We start from the raw sequence: 16,812 nt of genomic DNA on the forward strand, positions 1-16,812 counted from the left end.
ACAGCAGTACTCTCTTCTGAGTCCGTGCTGACCCTGACACTGCCAACCCACAGAAGAATCTTACACAACTCTGCGGCATCTCAACATCTCAGAAGCCTTCCAGCTGCCTAGACTGAGACAAAAGAGCTAAAAGACTGAGAGCATTGACAGAAAGAAAGGAAAATACGTGACAAACAAATAAATCAGTGTTTCTCCTATCAGGAGCACAGCAGGATGTGCAATGTGCTACTGGGTACCAGTCCCTGAGCCCTTGAGCAAAGTGGGCCAGCTTTTCTGGGCACAGCATGTAATTAAAGTTTGTCTCTCTCTCATTAGCCTAGTCAGGGCAACTGCTAAACTATTCTCCAGATCCCAAGCTACCCACTGATGCTCAGCTTCCATTCATTCCCATTGTAGATCTGCCACCGTCAATATGACACACAGATATCTCTGGGGGAAAATGCCTTCAAAGAGAGGCTGGACAGCCAAACCCACAGCATTACCCTGAGCATGCAGGTGGTGCTGCAAGGGGATATGGTGCTGGAATGGGATATGGTGCTGCTCCATGGGCTAGGATGCAGCAGGGACGTGAATGTCAGGTCTGGGCACCGCAGGCTGGTGCTTTATCGTGCTAAGCTAAGCCAAGGTGGGACTATCTTCCATAGGGCCCTGGTACAGAAATCCCTTCTGGGGCCATCTTATTTCATTAAAGACCACCAAACCCACTGTTTCTTACAGTTCCCTGGTATTGCCTCAAAGAACCCTCATTAGAGACTGCAAGAATACACCTGCATTTTTGATGGAACAGCTCTCAGTCTGAAGTCCTGAGAAAACAAAGGAACCCCTTTAACTGCTGGTCTTGCCATATCTTTTGTTATTTTTAATTTAATTGCAAAAACAATCTGGGAAGTCTTTACATTGGAACTTCTCCCTGAGAGCTGTAAGAGGCTGACAACTGCTAGGAGGCTGATACCCTTGAGGAAACAGTCTTTGTAAACTCCTAAGGCTGGCATGCTCCATACTCCCAAAAACAAAGAAGCCCCTTAGTAGCTTCAGGCTTGATTTTTAAAAAAGGAAATAGACTTGATATTTTAGCAAAACAAGAAGATAAAATGGATTCATACCTTTCTTGCTTACTAGATCCAGGGAAAAGCAGGAACAGAAGAAAAGAGATGATCACTGACACAGAAAGGCACTGACTGCACATGCACAGCAGAGCTCCATTTAATCAGACAACAAAGCCATCTCCCTTCCCCAGCTAGAGAGACATATGTAAATAGAGAGCCCAGGAGGAGCAGAAATTTAGAGCTGAGCAGGTAGGGAATGACCCACTGTAACTGAACAGGCTACGCAAACACGTGCAAATACAACCTGTGGCTCCTCTGGAGGACTATAACAGTTACAACTTTAGCAGGACTGCTCTGCTAGGCAAAAGCAGGTGTTTGCTTCTAAAGGGAGCACAGTATGTGGATGGTTCTGATCCAGTAGTCAGGACTGAGAGGCCTCCAAAAGAGAGCTCCACTCAGATTCTAGCCTGTCACATCCGTGTCCTGTTCTCACAACCAAGATCAAGTTCCTCACTCAAAATTCACAGGAGTGGGGTCACCTGCCAGAGATCAAGCAGGCAATTTCCACAGAAAACCAGTACTAGAGAAGTTCCCAAGGCTGCCAATCCAAGCTGTGTGACCAGAGAGCAGTCAGACTGGCTTTAGGGACAAAGCTGCTCTCCTCTGTTGCACTGCTCACGTTTCCAGAATCCACAGCAGCTCTGTGTCCTGAGGCTGATATTAACTACCTTCTGCATACCCAGCCCTTCCAGCTCTTCTGCTCTCTTTATAAAGCAGCCTTCTGCTGTGCCAGGTAGAGACCTTCCTCCTCCCCATGACCACCAAGGACTGCCTATCAGAGCACCCCCTATGTGAAGGTTACAAGGAAGGTGTTGAAGTTGTCAGCACCTCTAGCCCTCATGCCGTAAGTGCTATGTCCTGCACTGGATCTCACCTTTTGAACAGGAGTATAGCAATGACAATGATGATGATTAATATCACAGCCAGGACGGGTCCCATCACCCAGAGCATCTCTGGTTCATCTTGCTGCTTTGCTGACGCCACTTCCATCACGATCTCATCCGAGTAGGGGCTGGCTGCATATCTCTTCTGAACAGCACAGGCAGAAGAGGGAGAGAAAAGCAAGCATCCATTATGCTAAAGCAACAGCTACATCCCTGAAATGCAGGAGTTTGCCCTTGCCTTTGGCTTGCAGGGAATGGTCGTGCTTCTCAAACCCCAGCAACATACCATGAGATACTCCCTCTCTTGGTGTCAGTGGAGGCCATGCTGTTTCAACAGTTTCTTCCTGGTGTGAAACATTCTCAGTGCCAGCAACTTCCCAGGTGTGAAATGTTCCCAGTGCCATCAACTTTGTGGCTGGCAGACCCGACCTGGAGGTGCCAAACTGGAGCAGCCTAGCTAAGAGCCACTTGCCATCCCTGGATTCTCTCAGAGCCAAATCACAAGGTTTTGAATCCCAACCAATTGCACAGTGGGGCTGGCTGATGATTCCTAAGTGGTTTATAATACCTGCTGTGCTGATATCAACACATCTCTCCAGGACAGGGCTATATTAGGAAAACCCCTGCTGGGCTAGGCCATTTTCTTAAGGAATGAAATGACAGAACTGATGTCGCTGATAAACAGACCTTAGAAAGAGGCTCATTCTTACAGGTTCCTTTCCAGAGACTTCTGCAATCTGGCAGCCCTGTGATTTACAACCTGAAGGGACAGTTTTCTAGCCCCACCTGCAAGATGGAATTAACAGAGACCCAAACCCTTCCTGCAGAAAAATGACACTGCACCTTGTTCTGCTGCTGTTGCTAAGGCTTATGGAGCAGTGTTGTACCTTCACAGCTCAGTGCTGGTGGGTCAGAAGGGTTAAATGCTGCAAAAAGAAATCCTTTCCCCCTATTAGAGAGGGCCAGAGCCATATCAGTTCCGTGCCTGTGGCTTTTGAGCAGCACCTGCTGCCTGGCATTAAGGAGCCAGAAACGCTCTGCTCCTGCCACAGAAAGTTTACGTCATTGAAGAGGTTCCTGTGGATCTATAAATCTCCTGCTTTAAGGTCGAAGTTTAAACCTGCAATTCATATCTGCACATATGTGAGGAGAAGAAAGGGAAAAATCAAGTGTGCTGGTGTCCCACAAATGCTTATCTTGATCTTCTCTCACAGGTACCCTTGATCCCAGTCAGCCTGATTTCAAACGTGAGGAGTACAGAAAATACTCTTATCTGGGACATCCTTCTGGCAGCCCACACTAGTGCAGCATCCCAGCTGCTCTCCTCAGATTTATCAGCAGAGAAGCCACTGTCTGGGCGAGAAGCCATGGGGGGTGGTTGCCACTTTGTCTGTAAAACTACAAGGCCCTCTTTCAATGCCTGTGAAACAGCTGCCAGCTCCTGGTTTTGTTCTGTTCCTAGAGGAAGTCCGCACGGGATCGCTGCAACCCATCCGCATGTTCCCACACCCCCTTGTCCAATTCAAACGACAGGGCAGGGAGTCAGGTACAGCTCTGAGCATGGCAGGGACAAGAAAATGCTGTACTGGTGTCGAGAGGATGGGGCAGCAGGCCTGAGGCTCCCCTTTGCATGGGCAAGTGGCTCCTCTGCGAGGAAGACACAAAGGCTTTGCCTGTGACTGCCCAGAAAGGTCAGGGTGCATTGGTGGAGGGGAGGGCAGGACCATGCTGACCTGTGCAGCAAGGTAACACGTGTGGCCACCTCCAAAGCTTTGTGCAAGGGGCAAACATTCATAATTCATATTTCTGCAGACACGCTTTGGAGGCGTCTCCTTCCAAGAGAAGACAGAAGCAGAAGAGATCAGAAGGGCTGTTACCTGAGTGGCATTTCCAAAGGCAGACTGCGAGGTGGAGGTGTCCCTGCTCCCAGAGATAGTGTTTCAACCACACTCCCTCTGCCTTTGAAGAATGGCAATGTTATGCTCGCCTGCTGACACTAGAGACACAGCAAGCAGTTTCAGAGGAGCTGGGTGGGGGAGACAGTGCACAGCTTGGACAGAATGCCTCATACTCCAAATGAAAACGGATGTGATGCAGCAGGGGATGCAGAAAGGTGGTCTGCAGGAGCAGGGTATATAGGAGATTGGTAGGAGCAGTATAATAACTGCTGCCTGGTGGTTCATTGGAGGGCTGTGGCAGATCTACGCTAGTGAGGAGATGATTATAGTTGGGATCAACTAGTTAAGGTCATCTCTTCTTGACAGGGATTGTCAGGATAGCTCATCTCAAGGCCTCTGCCTTACCTTGTTGCTAATCTGTGACTTTCCTTCCCTCACCAGTGTGCACATCTTGCCACAAGAACACGTGAGCTGGATGACTAATGAAGAACTCGACCAGCCTTAATGAGCCATTACAAGCAAATGAGGCTGAGGACGGAAGCCACGGCTTGGAAGCTGACCAAAGGATTCTGTGCATCTCTATTATTTCCATTATTTACACACTGCTGCCACCACCACTCCTGCCCTCTGTGTTTACAGCTGGACAGTGATGCACAGGTCTTGCTGCGCTGCTCCCTGCTCATTGCATCAGCCACTCCCTGCTCACGTGCCCAGGCCCCGTGTGCTCGGCAGCAACGCTTCCAGCCTCTGGCAGGGAGAGATGCAGGAGCAGGAATGCCTACACAGAAGGCAAGCATGCACCTTTGCCCTGCTGACGACCCACTGCGATGGGAGGCAGGTTTGCTAGGGCAGATGTCATCTGGAGGTGAGGTTTTGGGCAGGTTTGCAGGGGGAACATCCTGTCCACTGCAGTCTCAGCAGCCGCTGTGCAGGGTGAGATTTCACGGGCTGTTTTCCACAGTCACTTACTTGAACCAAAGCAGAATGAGGACCCATCCCATCTCAACCATGTGTCAAGCTCTGCTCTGAGCACAGCCCAGCAAGCCACAACTGAGCTCATGCAGAATGTGTGTGTTGACACACTGCCCTCCACTTTTTATCTGTTATGTAGAACATATGTGCCATTTACACCATCTATCAAGTTAACTCCCACAGCAGCCTCAGCTCGCAGCAGTTGCTCCCCCTGCCTGCACTGAGCCCACCTCAGCTCTGCTGGGACAGGCTGTGCCCACCTCCCACAGAAAGTCCTTACCGTGTCCCCATCCTCCAGCGAGGCCAGCACGAAGCAGCGATAGCTCAGGTCTTGAGACAGAGGCTTGTTGTAGAAACCTTTGTAGTTCTTCTCGTCCCCCAGGGTGAAGGTCTCGGGCAGCACATCCACTTGGGCAGCAATGTAGGGCTTGAGTCTGTCTGCCTGGCGTCGCTGGCGCCTGCTCTGACTCCCTTGGTTTATGGCCTCCAGCAACTGGGGACAAACAAGGTGCATCACTATTGCTTCGCCCAGTGTGACACCGCCTTACACTGTCATCTTACTGGCTGAAGGACTCAGCAGGAGGGAAGGAAGGGAGAAGATACTGGGTCTGATTTGGATGTGGTGGTACTAAGAAACCAGAGGCATGTGTTATCCATTTAGGCACTGCTGGAGCATCTGTCTGCAGACCCTCACTGCAAGCACCTCTGCCAGGATCGCAGCTTTAGAAGAATCCTGAGTCCTGGAAAGCTGACATGGTGAATGTTAGGGCTGAAAACAGCCTGGCTGTGACTGTCCCCTCGAGTTAATGGGCCGCGAGGGAAGCAGGCCACATTCTGTGGCCCAAATATTGGTCTGGACGGCAAATCACACTCTCTACGGACGCTGGACGTGAATTACAGCTGATGCTGATGTACAGGGAAAAAGTGACATTTGCCGTGTCTTTCCCTTCTGTCAGTGCCTCGGTATCTCACCTGCTGTGCTGCAGGCAGAACTTTGTGTAAATCACAAAGAATGGTAACAGATTTCACGGGATGTTCAGAGTAAAACTGGTAAATTTCATAGTCACGAATTCATGAAAAAGGATATAAACACACAGAAATTCAATTGCACCGCTAAGAAGATTCTCAGATGTTTAAAGGTATTTTTTTTTTGCAATGAATGAAAATTAATATCAGGTTTGGAAGAGAAATTCTAATTCAAACTGAAAAAGGAGGCATGAAATACATTTCACACAGAAATGTATCAGTGCAATACTGTCAGGGCAGATGGGGAACATCAGAAGGCTGGGGAGAGTGATGTGCACACAAAGCCACACTGCTGAGCTGAGCTCACTCTCTCTGAAAAGGAAAATCTGGGGAAGAAAGTAAGAAGCCCCTTACACTTTGCCACAGACAGACCATCCTTGCCCTCTTATCAATACTCATGTTAGAGTAATTTTGGAAAGCTATGGCTTGTCATTACAATATCACCAAAAGAAAAGAAAAGAAAAGAAGAGAATGGAGAAATCTCAGTTACATAAGTGTCCCTGTAACTGCAGGGGGAAAAGGCAGAAGGATAGTCTTTGGAGTGTGGAGTTTGCTCCCCACACCCATCTCTTGTATCTTGCTGAGATTACAGCTGAGCTCTTCGGGGCAGAAAGCACAGCTCTGTGTGCAAGGGCATGAAGCCACAGGGCTCCAGTTGTGACTGAGGTTGCTGGAGGCTTCTGCCACTTACACTTGTATCACACAGCAAAAGGCTGCATCAAAAGACTGCTAGGCTTGCAAAGTTCAGATTCTGAAAAATTAGAAAATTAATACTGCCTGTGCAAAATTAATTCAGCTGCCTTGTGTACGTGTGTTATGCTCCAGCCTTGACTGCATGGTCACAGACTATCTTTTCTCTAAGTCCCCTGCTTTGTTCAATACACAGGACAGACAGTGCTTAATCAAAGGGCAGATATTCCATATTTTGTTTTCTTCCTTGCATTATGCAGCTTGAGGCCTTGTTTATTGCTTACTATTCAAATTCAGCTCTGAAGACAAAATTAATAATTTCCTCATGGGCTTTTCTGTGGTGCTGATCACTATAATATTACAAGTGCTTCACAAACATTAACGATCTTATCTTCCAAACACCCATATGAGGTGAGATGAAAGTGATTATCCTAATTTTACACATACAGAGATGCAGAGACATTAATGTAAAAAATGTCCAACAATTCTGAATGTCAAATTGAAAAGACATCAGCTTGTTTTGTTTTTAAAGAAAACTCAGTATTATCTTTATAGCACTGATTGTACCCAGCTCCTATTGACTTTCTCAGCAGCTGGGGATGCTTAGGCTTTGCAAATGAGGTTCCAGGATCTCCAACCGAGCACTCAAAAAAATCACAACATGCAAGACAGTGGCTTCTAATGAAAATTTAGATCATTTGCCTGAGGCTGGACGAGACAGATAGGAACAAGATGTCCTGATAGCTTTCAAACACCTAAAGCTCAAAACCAAACCATCCTTTCTCGTCTCGGTCTTCTATTTCTTGTGACATCTGTGATGTTGGAAAACTTGCAATGAAAAGATGCAGAAGACCTGTGGATGATGCTTCTCCACCACACAGTTGTGCTTCATGTGCAGAACAGATCCACCAATACACATTGTGAGCTGAGACCTCTCAGAAAAGACTGTAATCATTCAAATAAAGATAAGGGTTGACTTACAGCTCCTCACAGTTTGTCATCTCTGAGTACTTCAAGCTTGCAACTTTGTTCTCTTAATGGATCTTTCTGTGTGTGATTTTGTGGAATTTTTCCTTTTTGCTTTGGGGTTGGTGGTGTGTGTGTGGGGAAGAAAGAGCCCATAAAACCCTTCCTGACACCTGCACACATTCCATGCTACTGGTGTTGGAGCACTCCTGCACAGAGCAAGCTGCATCTTGGGGCAATGGGCTGGTGAACGCTGAAAGCCTTTAACAAGCAAGTGTGAAGGGACCTCTGCAGGTTTTGTTAGATACTAGAGTGAACTCTTTATCTACACTGCAGGCTTTGGTCCTACCCAGAGAAGGAAGAGCTTCCTGAGAAAACAGCTTATTAAACCGAAAACAAAACCTTTCTCTCCTAGCCTGTGTGCAAAATCAGCATGGTCATTCCAGCTGAGAGAGGCTGCAAGGACTGTCTGACCTGAGACACGATCTGTCCTGATCAGAGTTCTGAGACACTCAAGTGTAATTTCCTAAGGGAACACATTCTGGGACGTGGCTCCTCCTTTAGTTGACTCCAGCCCCCTTCCCACATGCTGTCATAAGCCAAGAAAGGCCGAGGGGACACCCATCCCACAGCTTCCACCTCTGCTGGGCAGCCTGCACCTGCATCACTGCACCCATGCTGCTGCCAGGAGGCCTGGGGAAGGTGTGCTGGGCCACCTGGGAACCACTTCCATCCCAGCAGCTGCTACAATTCCTACCTGGTCCAGCTCCATCTCATCAGGTGTCCGCCACCGGGCAGTCGGGGTGCTGGTGCTCTGATCTGCTGGCACAACCACGATGTAGTACCACCTGAGAAGGAAGGAAAGCATAAAGATTGGACCCTAAGCCTCTGGCACGTCACCAAATGACGTGTGCCGTGTGCCTCTCAGGGCTGACCCGCTCCTTTCCCTGCCCTGCAAGCAAACAAAAGGGCTCAGCAAGGAAAAGAGCTCATTTTCCAGCTGCACCAGAGAAGAGAATATTCCTGTTAGCACTCATTAGGATAATGAAGATCTACAGACTGTGTTCCAGAGGGTGGTGTAGGAGCTGTGAGAAGGACATTTATATAATCGGATTGTAGCAAGAACCCTGGGGGAATTGAGCTTCAGCACAAGGATACCACAGTAACGAATAAGACTTCCACAAACTCACTTTTTTAATCTCCTTGAGGCTTTAGGCATTATTTATTTAAAGGATATTATACAGTGTCAGAGAAAGTCCCTCCTGATCCTCAACCGTGTTTCTGCTGGTAGCATCTGGAGTATACCCACCAGGGTGAGGGCAAACTATCAGAGAATTGTCTTAATTTTGTTACACATAAATATTTGCTCAGGAAGAGCCAACAGCGTGATCCCATGTTACGGGTAAATGCCTGGCTCTGTACCAGAGCCTGCTCGGAAATTCAGTCCCAGGTTACAAAATCCACAGGTTGGCAGAGGTCTGCCCTGCCTTTCCCTCCCTACCTCTAGCCCCCCACCCCTAACCTTCTCCACCCAGGCACGGCACTTACCTAACTGGCACGGTGGTCTGCACTTTGGGAAGGGTGAGTGTGAATTTTCCTTCCTGTATGTACTTGTTTGTGGCGATGGGTTTGCTTTGCAGGACGTCAGGAGCAGTGCGGATTGAGACGAGGTGCTGGAGCCCCCCAGCACTGCTCCCACGGTTCATTAGCACAAAAGAATAGTCCGTGTCGGGCTGGAGGTCACTTATGAGTTTCTTCATTGAGTGGCCGTCCACCTCCACACTCTGGCTATTGTAGAGAATCTGAAAGGAGAAAGGGACGCGTTCATGCAGCTGACAGCTGCTGCTGCTGCAAACTCACACTCAAAATAGCAGTGCTAGAGATGAAAATTTGCCTCTGGGCCCTGCCTCAGGTGGGTGGGCTACTGTGTGCTTCATAAACAGCCATAAATCTTTAGCTAAAGAAGAGCAACCCCCAGCAGAGGGTTGAGCTGTGTTCCCTGTGCCTCGCAGTGAGGGAGCAGAGAGGGGGTCATCTCAGCAATGCCTGGGTGGGCAGTGCCAGCAGTGAGGCTGGTGGTGCCACAAGCACTGCTTTTCAGCACCTATTTGGGGAAGGAACCCAGACGGCCGTGCTGGGCCCCCGCGTGGGGATGAACGGGGTTTTGTTTCTTGTCTCACGAGGCTGCAACACACAATACGCTCGTGGGGTAAAATCCTGTCTGCTCTGAATTGGTGTCACTCCCCTGTCCACTGGCTGATGCCTGATCAGATGGTTAATGCAGATCATCCCCCCCAGCAAGGTGACCGGGGGCTGACACGCCTCACCAATGATCTGACAAATCCGGCTCACAAACTGGTACCCGAAACAGCCGCTCTGCAGGTATGACACCCCGTCGCCATGACAACAGATGCTGGCACCACACAGCCGTGGGCAGGAGGTCGGTGCTGCTCTTCCCTGCCGTGCTTGGAGCGAGAGGCTGCTGGGCAGGGCAGGGCAGAGCTGCTGGTGGCCGGGGGCAGCCCCCCCACGCACAGCTTCCCCCACTGGGCCTCTCAGCTAATGACATTTTCTCAGCGCCTTGTCGCAGACAGGCAGGACCCCCACCTCACCCCAGGCACAGCAGCCGTGGGCACTGCTGACTTAGCTGCACTAAACAGCCCATCTGCCCAGGGAACCTTGATCCTGACCCTGCCAGAGCAACTCCTGTACCCCAAAACCCTGAGCGCTGCCTCTGCAAAGCAAAAACTCAAGCAGTTCCTGTAGATAGAGACAAATGGGGTGTAGAGAACTGGAGAGGCCACAGGTTGTGCCCCAACTGTGAGAAAACAGCATGTTTCTTTCTACTGGGTGACTGTCCAGCACAGAGAAATCCAGCTGGATTCCTGACAGTGGTGCAGAGACACAGCATACCAAAAACTGGCAATGGCAGAGCTGGAGCATGTTAAACCATGGCTGCTATTACTTGTTGCAGGCAGAGACCACACAGTAAAATGCTATCTCCAACAGGGGCCTTGAGAGAGAGAAGACAGTTCTGTGGAAGAAGAATTACTTGAAGAAAAACAGATTTTTTCACCAGCTGAGCCCCCCATTCAGGCTTACACAGGCAGCAAGGGAGGGACCAAACCTTCCTTCCAAGTCCCCTTTTCAGCAGGTGGCAGACATCTACAGAAAGCTGCCAGCTTTCTGGGACGTGTGCAGCTGATTAGCTCTGCTCTAATATTTAGTGTTGGAGCTGGGAGGAGAAAAGAGGCCTGGAAAGAGATCTGAAGGACAGTGGAGCATAAGGACCAGGCTAGGCCTGGAATTTGCAGCTCTGCTTTTGTGTTACCCGAACAGTGATACCCACAGCTCATCATGTCACTTTGCATGTGGGTCAGGAGAAAGAGCCCCAGCTTTTTTGCTGATGAGAAAAGACTCCTAACAGGTAACACAGCAGCAGTGAGGAGCCAGCTATGGAGAAGAGATGCAACCAATCTCGTTTGTTGACACGCTTCAGTTTGCAGCAATGGACTGCAAAAGTAGGTATCAAGTACTAAAATAACAGAGGTTTGCAGGGAAAAATGTCCTGCTGGTTGCTCCATGTGCAGGAAAGGCTCTAAAATGTAGGATAGCCAGAGGGAATTGTTCTCTGCTGTGACTTCTCTTATGATATTTTCTCCTGGGCTTTAATACCTTTCTCCAAAGACACCTACATCAGATGGGTGCTACAATGAGTGAAAAATCAAAATGAAGAAGTGCTTCTTGCAGCACCGCAATATCAGATACACAGCTGGCAGGATTCCCCTGGCTCCGACACAGAAGTAGGCACAACAAAGACAACTTCAAGTAATCTTAGCAGCTTTGCTGTGTGGGCCAGCACCACCCCTTGCAATGACACTGCAATAGTACGTCCAGATATACCAGATACCAGAGCCAGGGGGTGTCCTGGGGGAGCAGTGGGACCCCTCTTTTATGTGCTCCAACACATTTGAACAAAACCAAACTTCCAACACTAAGACCTATGCTGAAAGGATGAAAAACCCAGAGAGTTCTGTTGCCTCTCAGATGAGATTTCTCATTATAAATTCTTCCCTAATAAAGGTATCACCAACTGATTCTGCGTGCACTGTGTGCTCAGGGGAAGACAGCCACCAACTGCCTGCACACGAGGCATGTGCTGCGGACAGAGCCATTTTCCTACAGCAAGAGGAGGCAGAAGAGATGGTCAGGCATTTCAGTTCAGGGTTTCCCTGCTTGCTCTGCACTGGAACTGGCCAGGACACAGCCTTTGATTCAGTGCTGACACCAAATAACGATTTTTATTGCCATGCACAGAAATTTGCATCTGAAGACAGTGAAACTGGCATTTGCAATGCTTTCCTGAAGCATTCTCTGCCATCTCCCCTTTTCACAGTTGCTGCAGCAGTTCTGCGTTCCTTTACCTGCCACAACACATTGTCTTCTCAAATGTTATGCACCATTAGTCAAGGCCTCTGCACAAACCTTGAAATAATGTGAGGGCTCAGAAACAGTCATTCATGTGCAGCTGGAAGATGCCCGGAAGCTCAGGCAGGAATGCTATTTAGAGGTTGCATCATGGCCCACTGGTAACTATTGGAGTCAGCAGCAAATCTGGCCCAAGGGCTCTGAACTGCCAAACAGTGCTGACTAGCCCATGGATTGCTGTAAAATGTCATCTGTGCTGCTCCTACCCATGAGAGAAGATTTGCAAAGGTAGGTGGGCCCAAATGTCACTGCTGAAGGTCTCATGCTTGATTTCAAGGCAGTACAGAATGTATTGAACTAAAAGATGAAAAGACACATTGTGTGCAAGAGACAATGACTGGATGGAGAAATAGATGCGGTTGGCATATTTACGAGGAGGAGTAACTATGCATTCCATGGGACACCCTGTGAGAAAGCACTGCCCAGCATTCTCAGGGCTTATTTCCAAACCTGTATCATTATGGTTTTCAAAAGGCGCTGTTCCTTCTCCCCATTTGTAAAATACCTTGCAGTGCTGGCTTTACCAATATATCCTCTGTCCTGCTCTTAAGTTGAAGAATGTGTCTCAGGAAAATGCAGTTTCCCCAAGGAGAAGGTTGTATCTATCTTGCACTTTTCGTGAAAGCTCCAGAACAGCTTTCTGCAAGCACAGTGGAATAATAAAGGAATAGTGCCCCTGCTCCACCACAACTGCTGGGCAACATTTTACAAGGAATTTATCTCCTGGACCAGAAGAAGCTGTGAAAATTCCCCAAAGAGATCTCAAACCTTCATTATTGATTTGGCAGCAAAGAAAAATCTTAAGGTCTCAGTTCATCCCCTAATAAAAAAAAAGCACCAGTCCTGCCTTTGCCTCACTATTCATTGTCAGAACAATATCTACTTTAATTAAATCTGTTAAAGTAGAATATGACACCCTTTGGGACATAGATTTAGCATGAGACTGTTTATCAAGTGTAGATAATACTAATTGTTCCCATGGAGATTTATCTGCTATGCTAGTTACAGTATTAGGCTCTGGCCTCAGTATCCCATGTGCCTGAATTAGAGGAGAGAGGTGAACCTTGTTTATAAAAATACAAAATCCTGAAGGTTAAGGATTTCTTTCAAGTGGCACAATCAATGAGTTAGAGCTGACCCTGGTAGCTCCTGGCCTTGACTTCTGTGCGTCTGCAAGTCTGGGAATATTAATGGAAAGGAGGCACTATTACAGAAATATCCTTGTAACACTCTCATTTGCATGACCGCTCTTAAGTTAGTGGCTAATGCCATCTGCTCCTGTGTCAGCTGAGGGTTAACCCACAGCAGGGGCAGACCCTGAGTCACCCCTGTGTAAGCAGTCACAGCTATGCAGCTAAGAGAGGAGACAGACAGGGCACCAGCATTACATCCTTGGCTCCTGGCTACCTCCAACCACTCCACCATCCTCATGTGGTAGCAATGCTCCAAAGGTCACACTGTCCCTTTCCAGCACTGTGCTGTCACACAGCAACGTGGGCTTTGGGCCACAACAACAAGGCAAGGTGAAGGACTCTGGTTCTTCAGCAGAGTGCAAAGTAACAGGGCTCTGTGAAAGCTCCTTGCGGCCAGATATCTGAACACTGACCCTAATGAACCCTACATGTGGGAAAGCTTTGAATACCACAAGGTACTCACAAAAGCCTTGTCTGCTTCAACTAAACTCAGCATGTTAACAAGTGCCTGTTATTGATCATGGTAATTCAGCTTCATGATTTAAACAAGGGGAGCTAGTAACAAGGAAGGGGAGGTGCTCATCCGCTTTGATGTGGATGCAGTCCAAGATTTCCCCTCATTCCCCTGGCCATGGATCCGCTACAGCTCATGCAAGCTTTGCATTTTCTCTTTAGGCACAGCATGGCTGGGGGCATGTGCAAAGAGGAAGAGAAGTCATGCTGCTTCCACCCTGGCCACCTTTGCAGAGGCACCAGATTGCTGCTCAGACTGGGTGGAAGGTTATCCTCAGCAATCTGACATATTTCTTAAGCAACAGAAACTCCACTGAGATCTGCAAAATTTTCCACCACACTCTAGTCTTTTACCTGCATCAGTGACACGTACTGGGGGGACAGACAAGGGCAGGAAGACATCAGGTCATCAGTGTTGTCTGCAGCCTGCTGGATGACACCACATCCAGAACTGTACGGGAGAAAAGAGAGCAGCAGCCATTCCTCCAGAGCTCCCTCTGCACTGACACATCTTGTGCTGCTCACATCTGTAACACCTTCAGGAAGGGTGATGATGCTTCTCCCCTTCGCACCCTGAGATTATGCATCTGCCCTGATGCTCTGAAGTAACTCATGAAGGCAATAGGGGTATTTGAGACAGGACACGCTGCAGGAGTCGTTCTTAGTTTGATTCACTGGCTGGTCTTCAGACCACTTTGTCCTGATCTCCTGCGATTAAATCAAATTTATAACTTTTCATGCTTCAACTCCGGTGTCAGGCATCAGGACAGGCTTGTGTGACCACTGTCATGGAGCAACAATGGCCAGTCTGACTGGTGGGCCCCAGCTGCTGCTGCTATCCACTGTCCTGCTCACTGCCACAGGTGGAGCTCCCAGTCCTCCGAATCCCACCCTTACCTTAAAAGGCACTGCAGATTTATAGGAGTCAGGCACTTCCCAGCTCAGCAACACAGACGTTTTCATGACGGCATTGACGCGGAAGTTCTTAGCAAACACTGAAAGGAAAAACAAGATACTTGAGCACTGTAAGGCCAAGTCAGGAGGGAGCCAGGCAGCAGCTCAAATCCAGGGCTCTCTTTGTCTAACTCAGCAGCAGAGGTCAAAGAGTTCAGCTACAGCAGAGAAGTAAGAAATGAAGAGAAGAGAGCAGCAGCCTTTTACCAAGTCTACAGTCTCCAGTGGAGTTTTGCTTTTTGACTATACTTTCCAGCATTACAGAAAGGAAGTTGTAGGCTGAACTGTAGCCTTTCTCTCTCCCCCCTCCACTCACACTCTCTTGGCCCTTTGTCATGATCAAAGAACAGCGGTGTTCAGGTACTGGATCTGCAGATGATCCTACTCAGCCACTTGCTCCAGTTCAAGGAAGAGCCCTTCATGTACAGATAAAACATCAAAGTGTGCCTGTGGAGGCAATTAAGGTACCACCAATGCCCCTCTCCTCCCAAATGGCAACTTTAAGGAAATCTTCATTGAGCCTTCCCTCACTGAACCAGTTTTAGACTAGGGTGCCACACAGTACCTGATCACAACAGTCAGAGCAGAGGGGAGCGCAGCCTCACGAACCACAGCAAAGGTCCCTGTCCTGGAGGCAGAGTTTGCTTAGGGCTTGTTAGAGGGGCACTTACCTTGCTCCACAGGCATGGTCCGAGACTGGATGCTGGGGCTGAGCGGCCCAGCCCCCTTACTGGTGCGGGCCCTCACTTTGATGTCGTAAGTGGTATCGGGTTTCAAATTTGTCAAAGTGATACTTGTGTCCCTGGTGAGGTTAACCAGGTCCTGCTGGCTATTTATGTCTCTGTATACCACCGTGTAGTTCACGATCTTGCCATTTCTTTCTGCCAAGACCGGGGGATCCCAAGCAACTTCTGTGGTGGAAGTGGTGAGACCCACCACGCGCAGGTTCTGTGGGAAGCCGCTTGGCACATCTTCAGCAGTAGTGATCTCCTTCTCAAACTCCTCTCCCGGGCCAGCTCTGTTCTTGGCAGACAATCTGAAGAGGTACGTGGCCCCCTTGTGCAGGTTGGTCACAGTGTAGTGATGGTCTCTCTTCCCGAAGTCTATCGTGTTCATTTTTTCCTCATCCAGACGTCTGTACTGCAGCCGGTAACCCAGCAGCTCCCCTACCATCTCCTTGGGTGGGTGCCACTGGATGAGGGCTGTGTTCATGGCTGTCGTGCTAATCATCATGGTGGGCTTCCCCGGGACTGCAACATAAACACACAATGACCATCTATAGCCTGGGAGGAGGGGAAGGAAGGATGGCTTCTGTGCTGCTCAGTCCGTGAGGATTGAGGAAAGTGGGAAAGTTCAGACAGGAGGGTGAAGAGGACGACAAACAATTCACATGGATAGAGGCAGACCGACCCTAATCCAGTGGCGAGGGAAGCTGGAGCCAGCCAGCTCTTGGCTGCCATTTTCCCGTGTGCTGCCACTTAAACAGGAAATAAATTCAGCCATATCCAGCCCCAAAAGTCATTCCCTTATACAGGAAAGGTTTAAGGGACCTCAAAGCATCATATTTATCTCAGAGAAGATCTGAATCCCGTCCTCCCAATCAGTGGTCTTCAGACACTCCAGCCAGTGCACAGCATCAGGCCGTGCTGACCTGGCGCACTGTACCACCACAGACACCCAGAAGCCTGATTCCAGCACCCTGGTCTGTCTGGAGGCAGACAAATTTCATCCTGAAACCTTGCAGTTTTACCATCTGCAGAGGCAGCGAGCAGAGCTGGGTGGGCTGTTTGCCATCAGAATACATTTTTGGTTTAGCTGAGAAGCAGATTCGTGATGTCAGTGTCGATGTGAGAGGTGAACACAAGCGTTCCACAGGACTTTTGCTTATGCTGCACAAGTCAAGGGGTTGTTGCCGTCACGGGTTAGGAACTGATAGCTTTAAATTGATGGTTTAATACCTTGATTTCCTTCACTTAAAAAAAAGAACGTGTCTTCACATCAGCTCAGATTTGTAAACAAATCAACTGATAGGGAAGATACTCAGAATCAAAGGGATGGGGCCACTGATATGAAAACAAAAATGGGATTGTAGCCAAACCTAGGTAAAAATCCTTGCACAGTT

The 16,812-nt window shown here is 48.7% G+C and overlaps 1 protein-coding gene across 18 annotated transcripts in view; it reads right to left on the reverse strand.

Annotated features, from left to right (window-relative positions):
- PTPRF (protein tyrosine phosphatase, receptor type F) overlaps window positions 1-16,812 on the reverse strand; it is a 287,080-nt gene that overhangs the window by 33,048 nt on the left and 237,220 nt on the right. For 8 of the 18 annotated variants that reach the window (XM_027683284.1, XM_027683287.1, XM_027683288.1 and 5 more), the window contains 7 exons: window positions 15,362-15,940; window positions 14,634-14,731; window positions 9,091-9,344; window positions 8,300-8,390; window positions 5,141-5,353; window positions 1,981-2,135; window positions 1,104-1,115 (listed from right to left, as the gene is read on the reverse strand). In XM_027683284.1, coding sequence (XP_027539085.1) covers window positions 1,104-1,115; window positions 1,981-2,135; window positions 5,141-5,353; window positions 8,300-8,390; window positions 9,091-9,344; window positions 14,634-14,731; window positions 15,362-15,940 — 1,402 coding nt within the window. The remainder of the gene's footprint in view (window positions 1-1,103; window positions 1,116-1,980; window positions 2,136-5,140; window positions 5,354-8,299; window positions 8,391-9,090; window positions 9,345-14,633; window positions 14,732-15,361; window positions 15,941-16,812) is intronic. The other 10 variants (XM_027683286.1, XM_027683290.1, XM_027683293.1 and 7 more) reach the window with 3 other exon arrangements.

The sequence above is a fragment of the Neopelma chrysocephalum genome, unplaced genomic scaffold (genome assembly GCF_003984885.1).
Source record: "Neopelma chrysocephalum unplaced genomic scaffold, ASM398488v2 Primary Assembly neopelma1_64, whole genome shotgun sequence".
Lineage (NCBI taxonomy): Eukaryota > Metazoa > Chordata > Aves > Passeriformes > Pipridae > Neopelma > Neopelma chrysocephalum.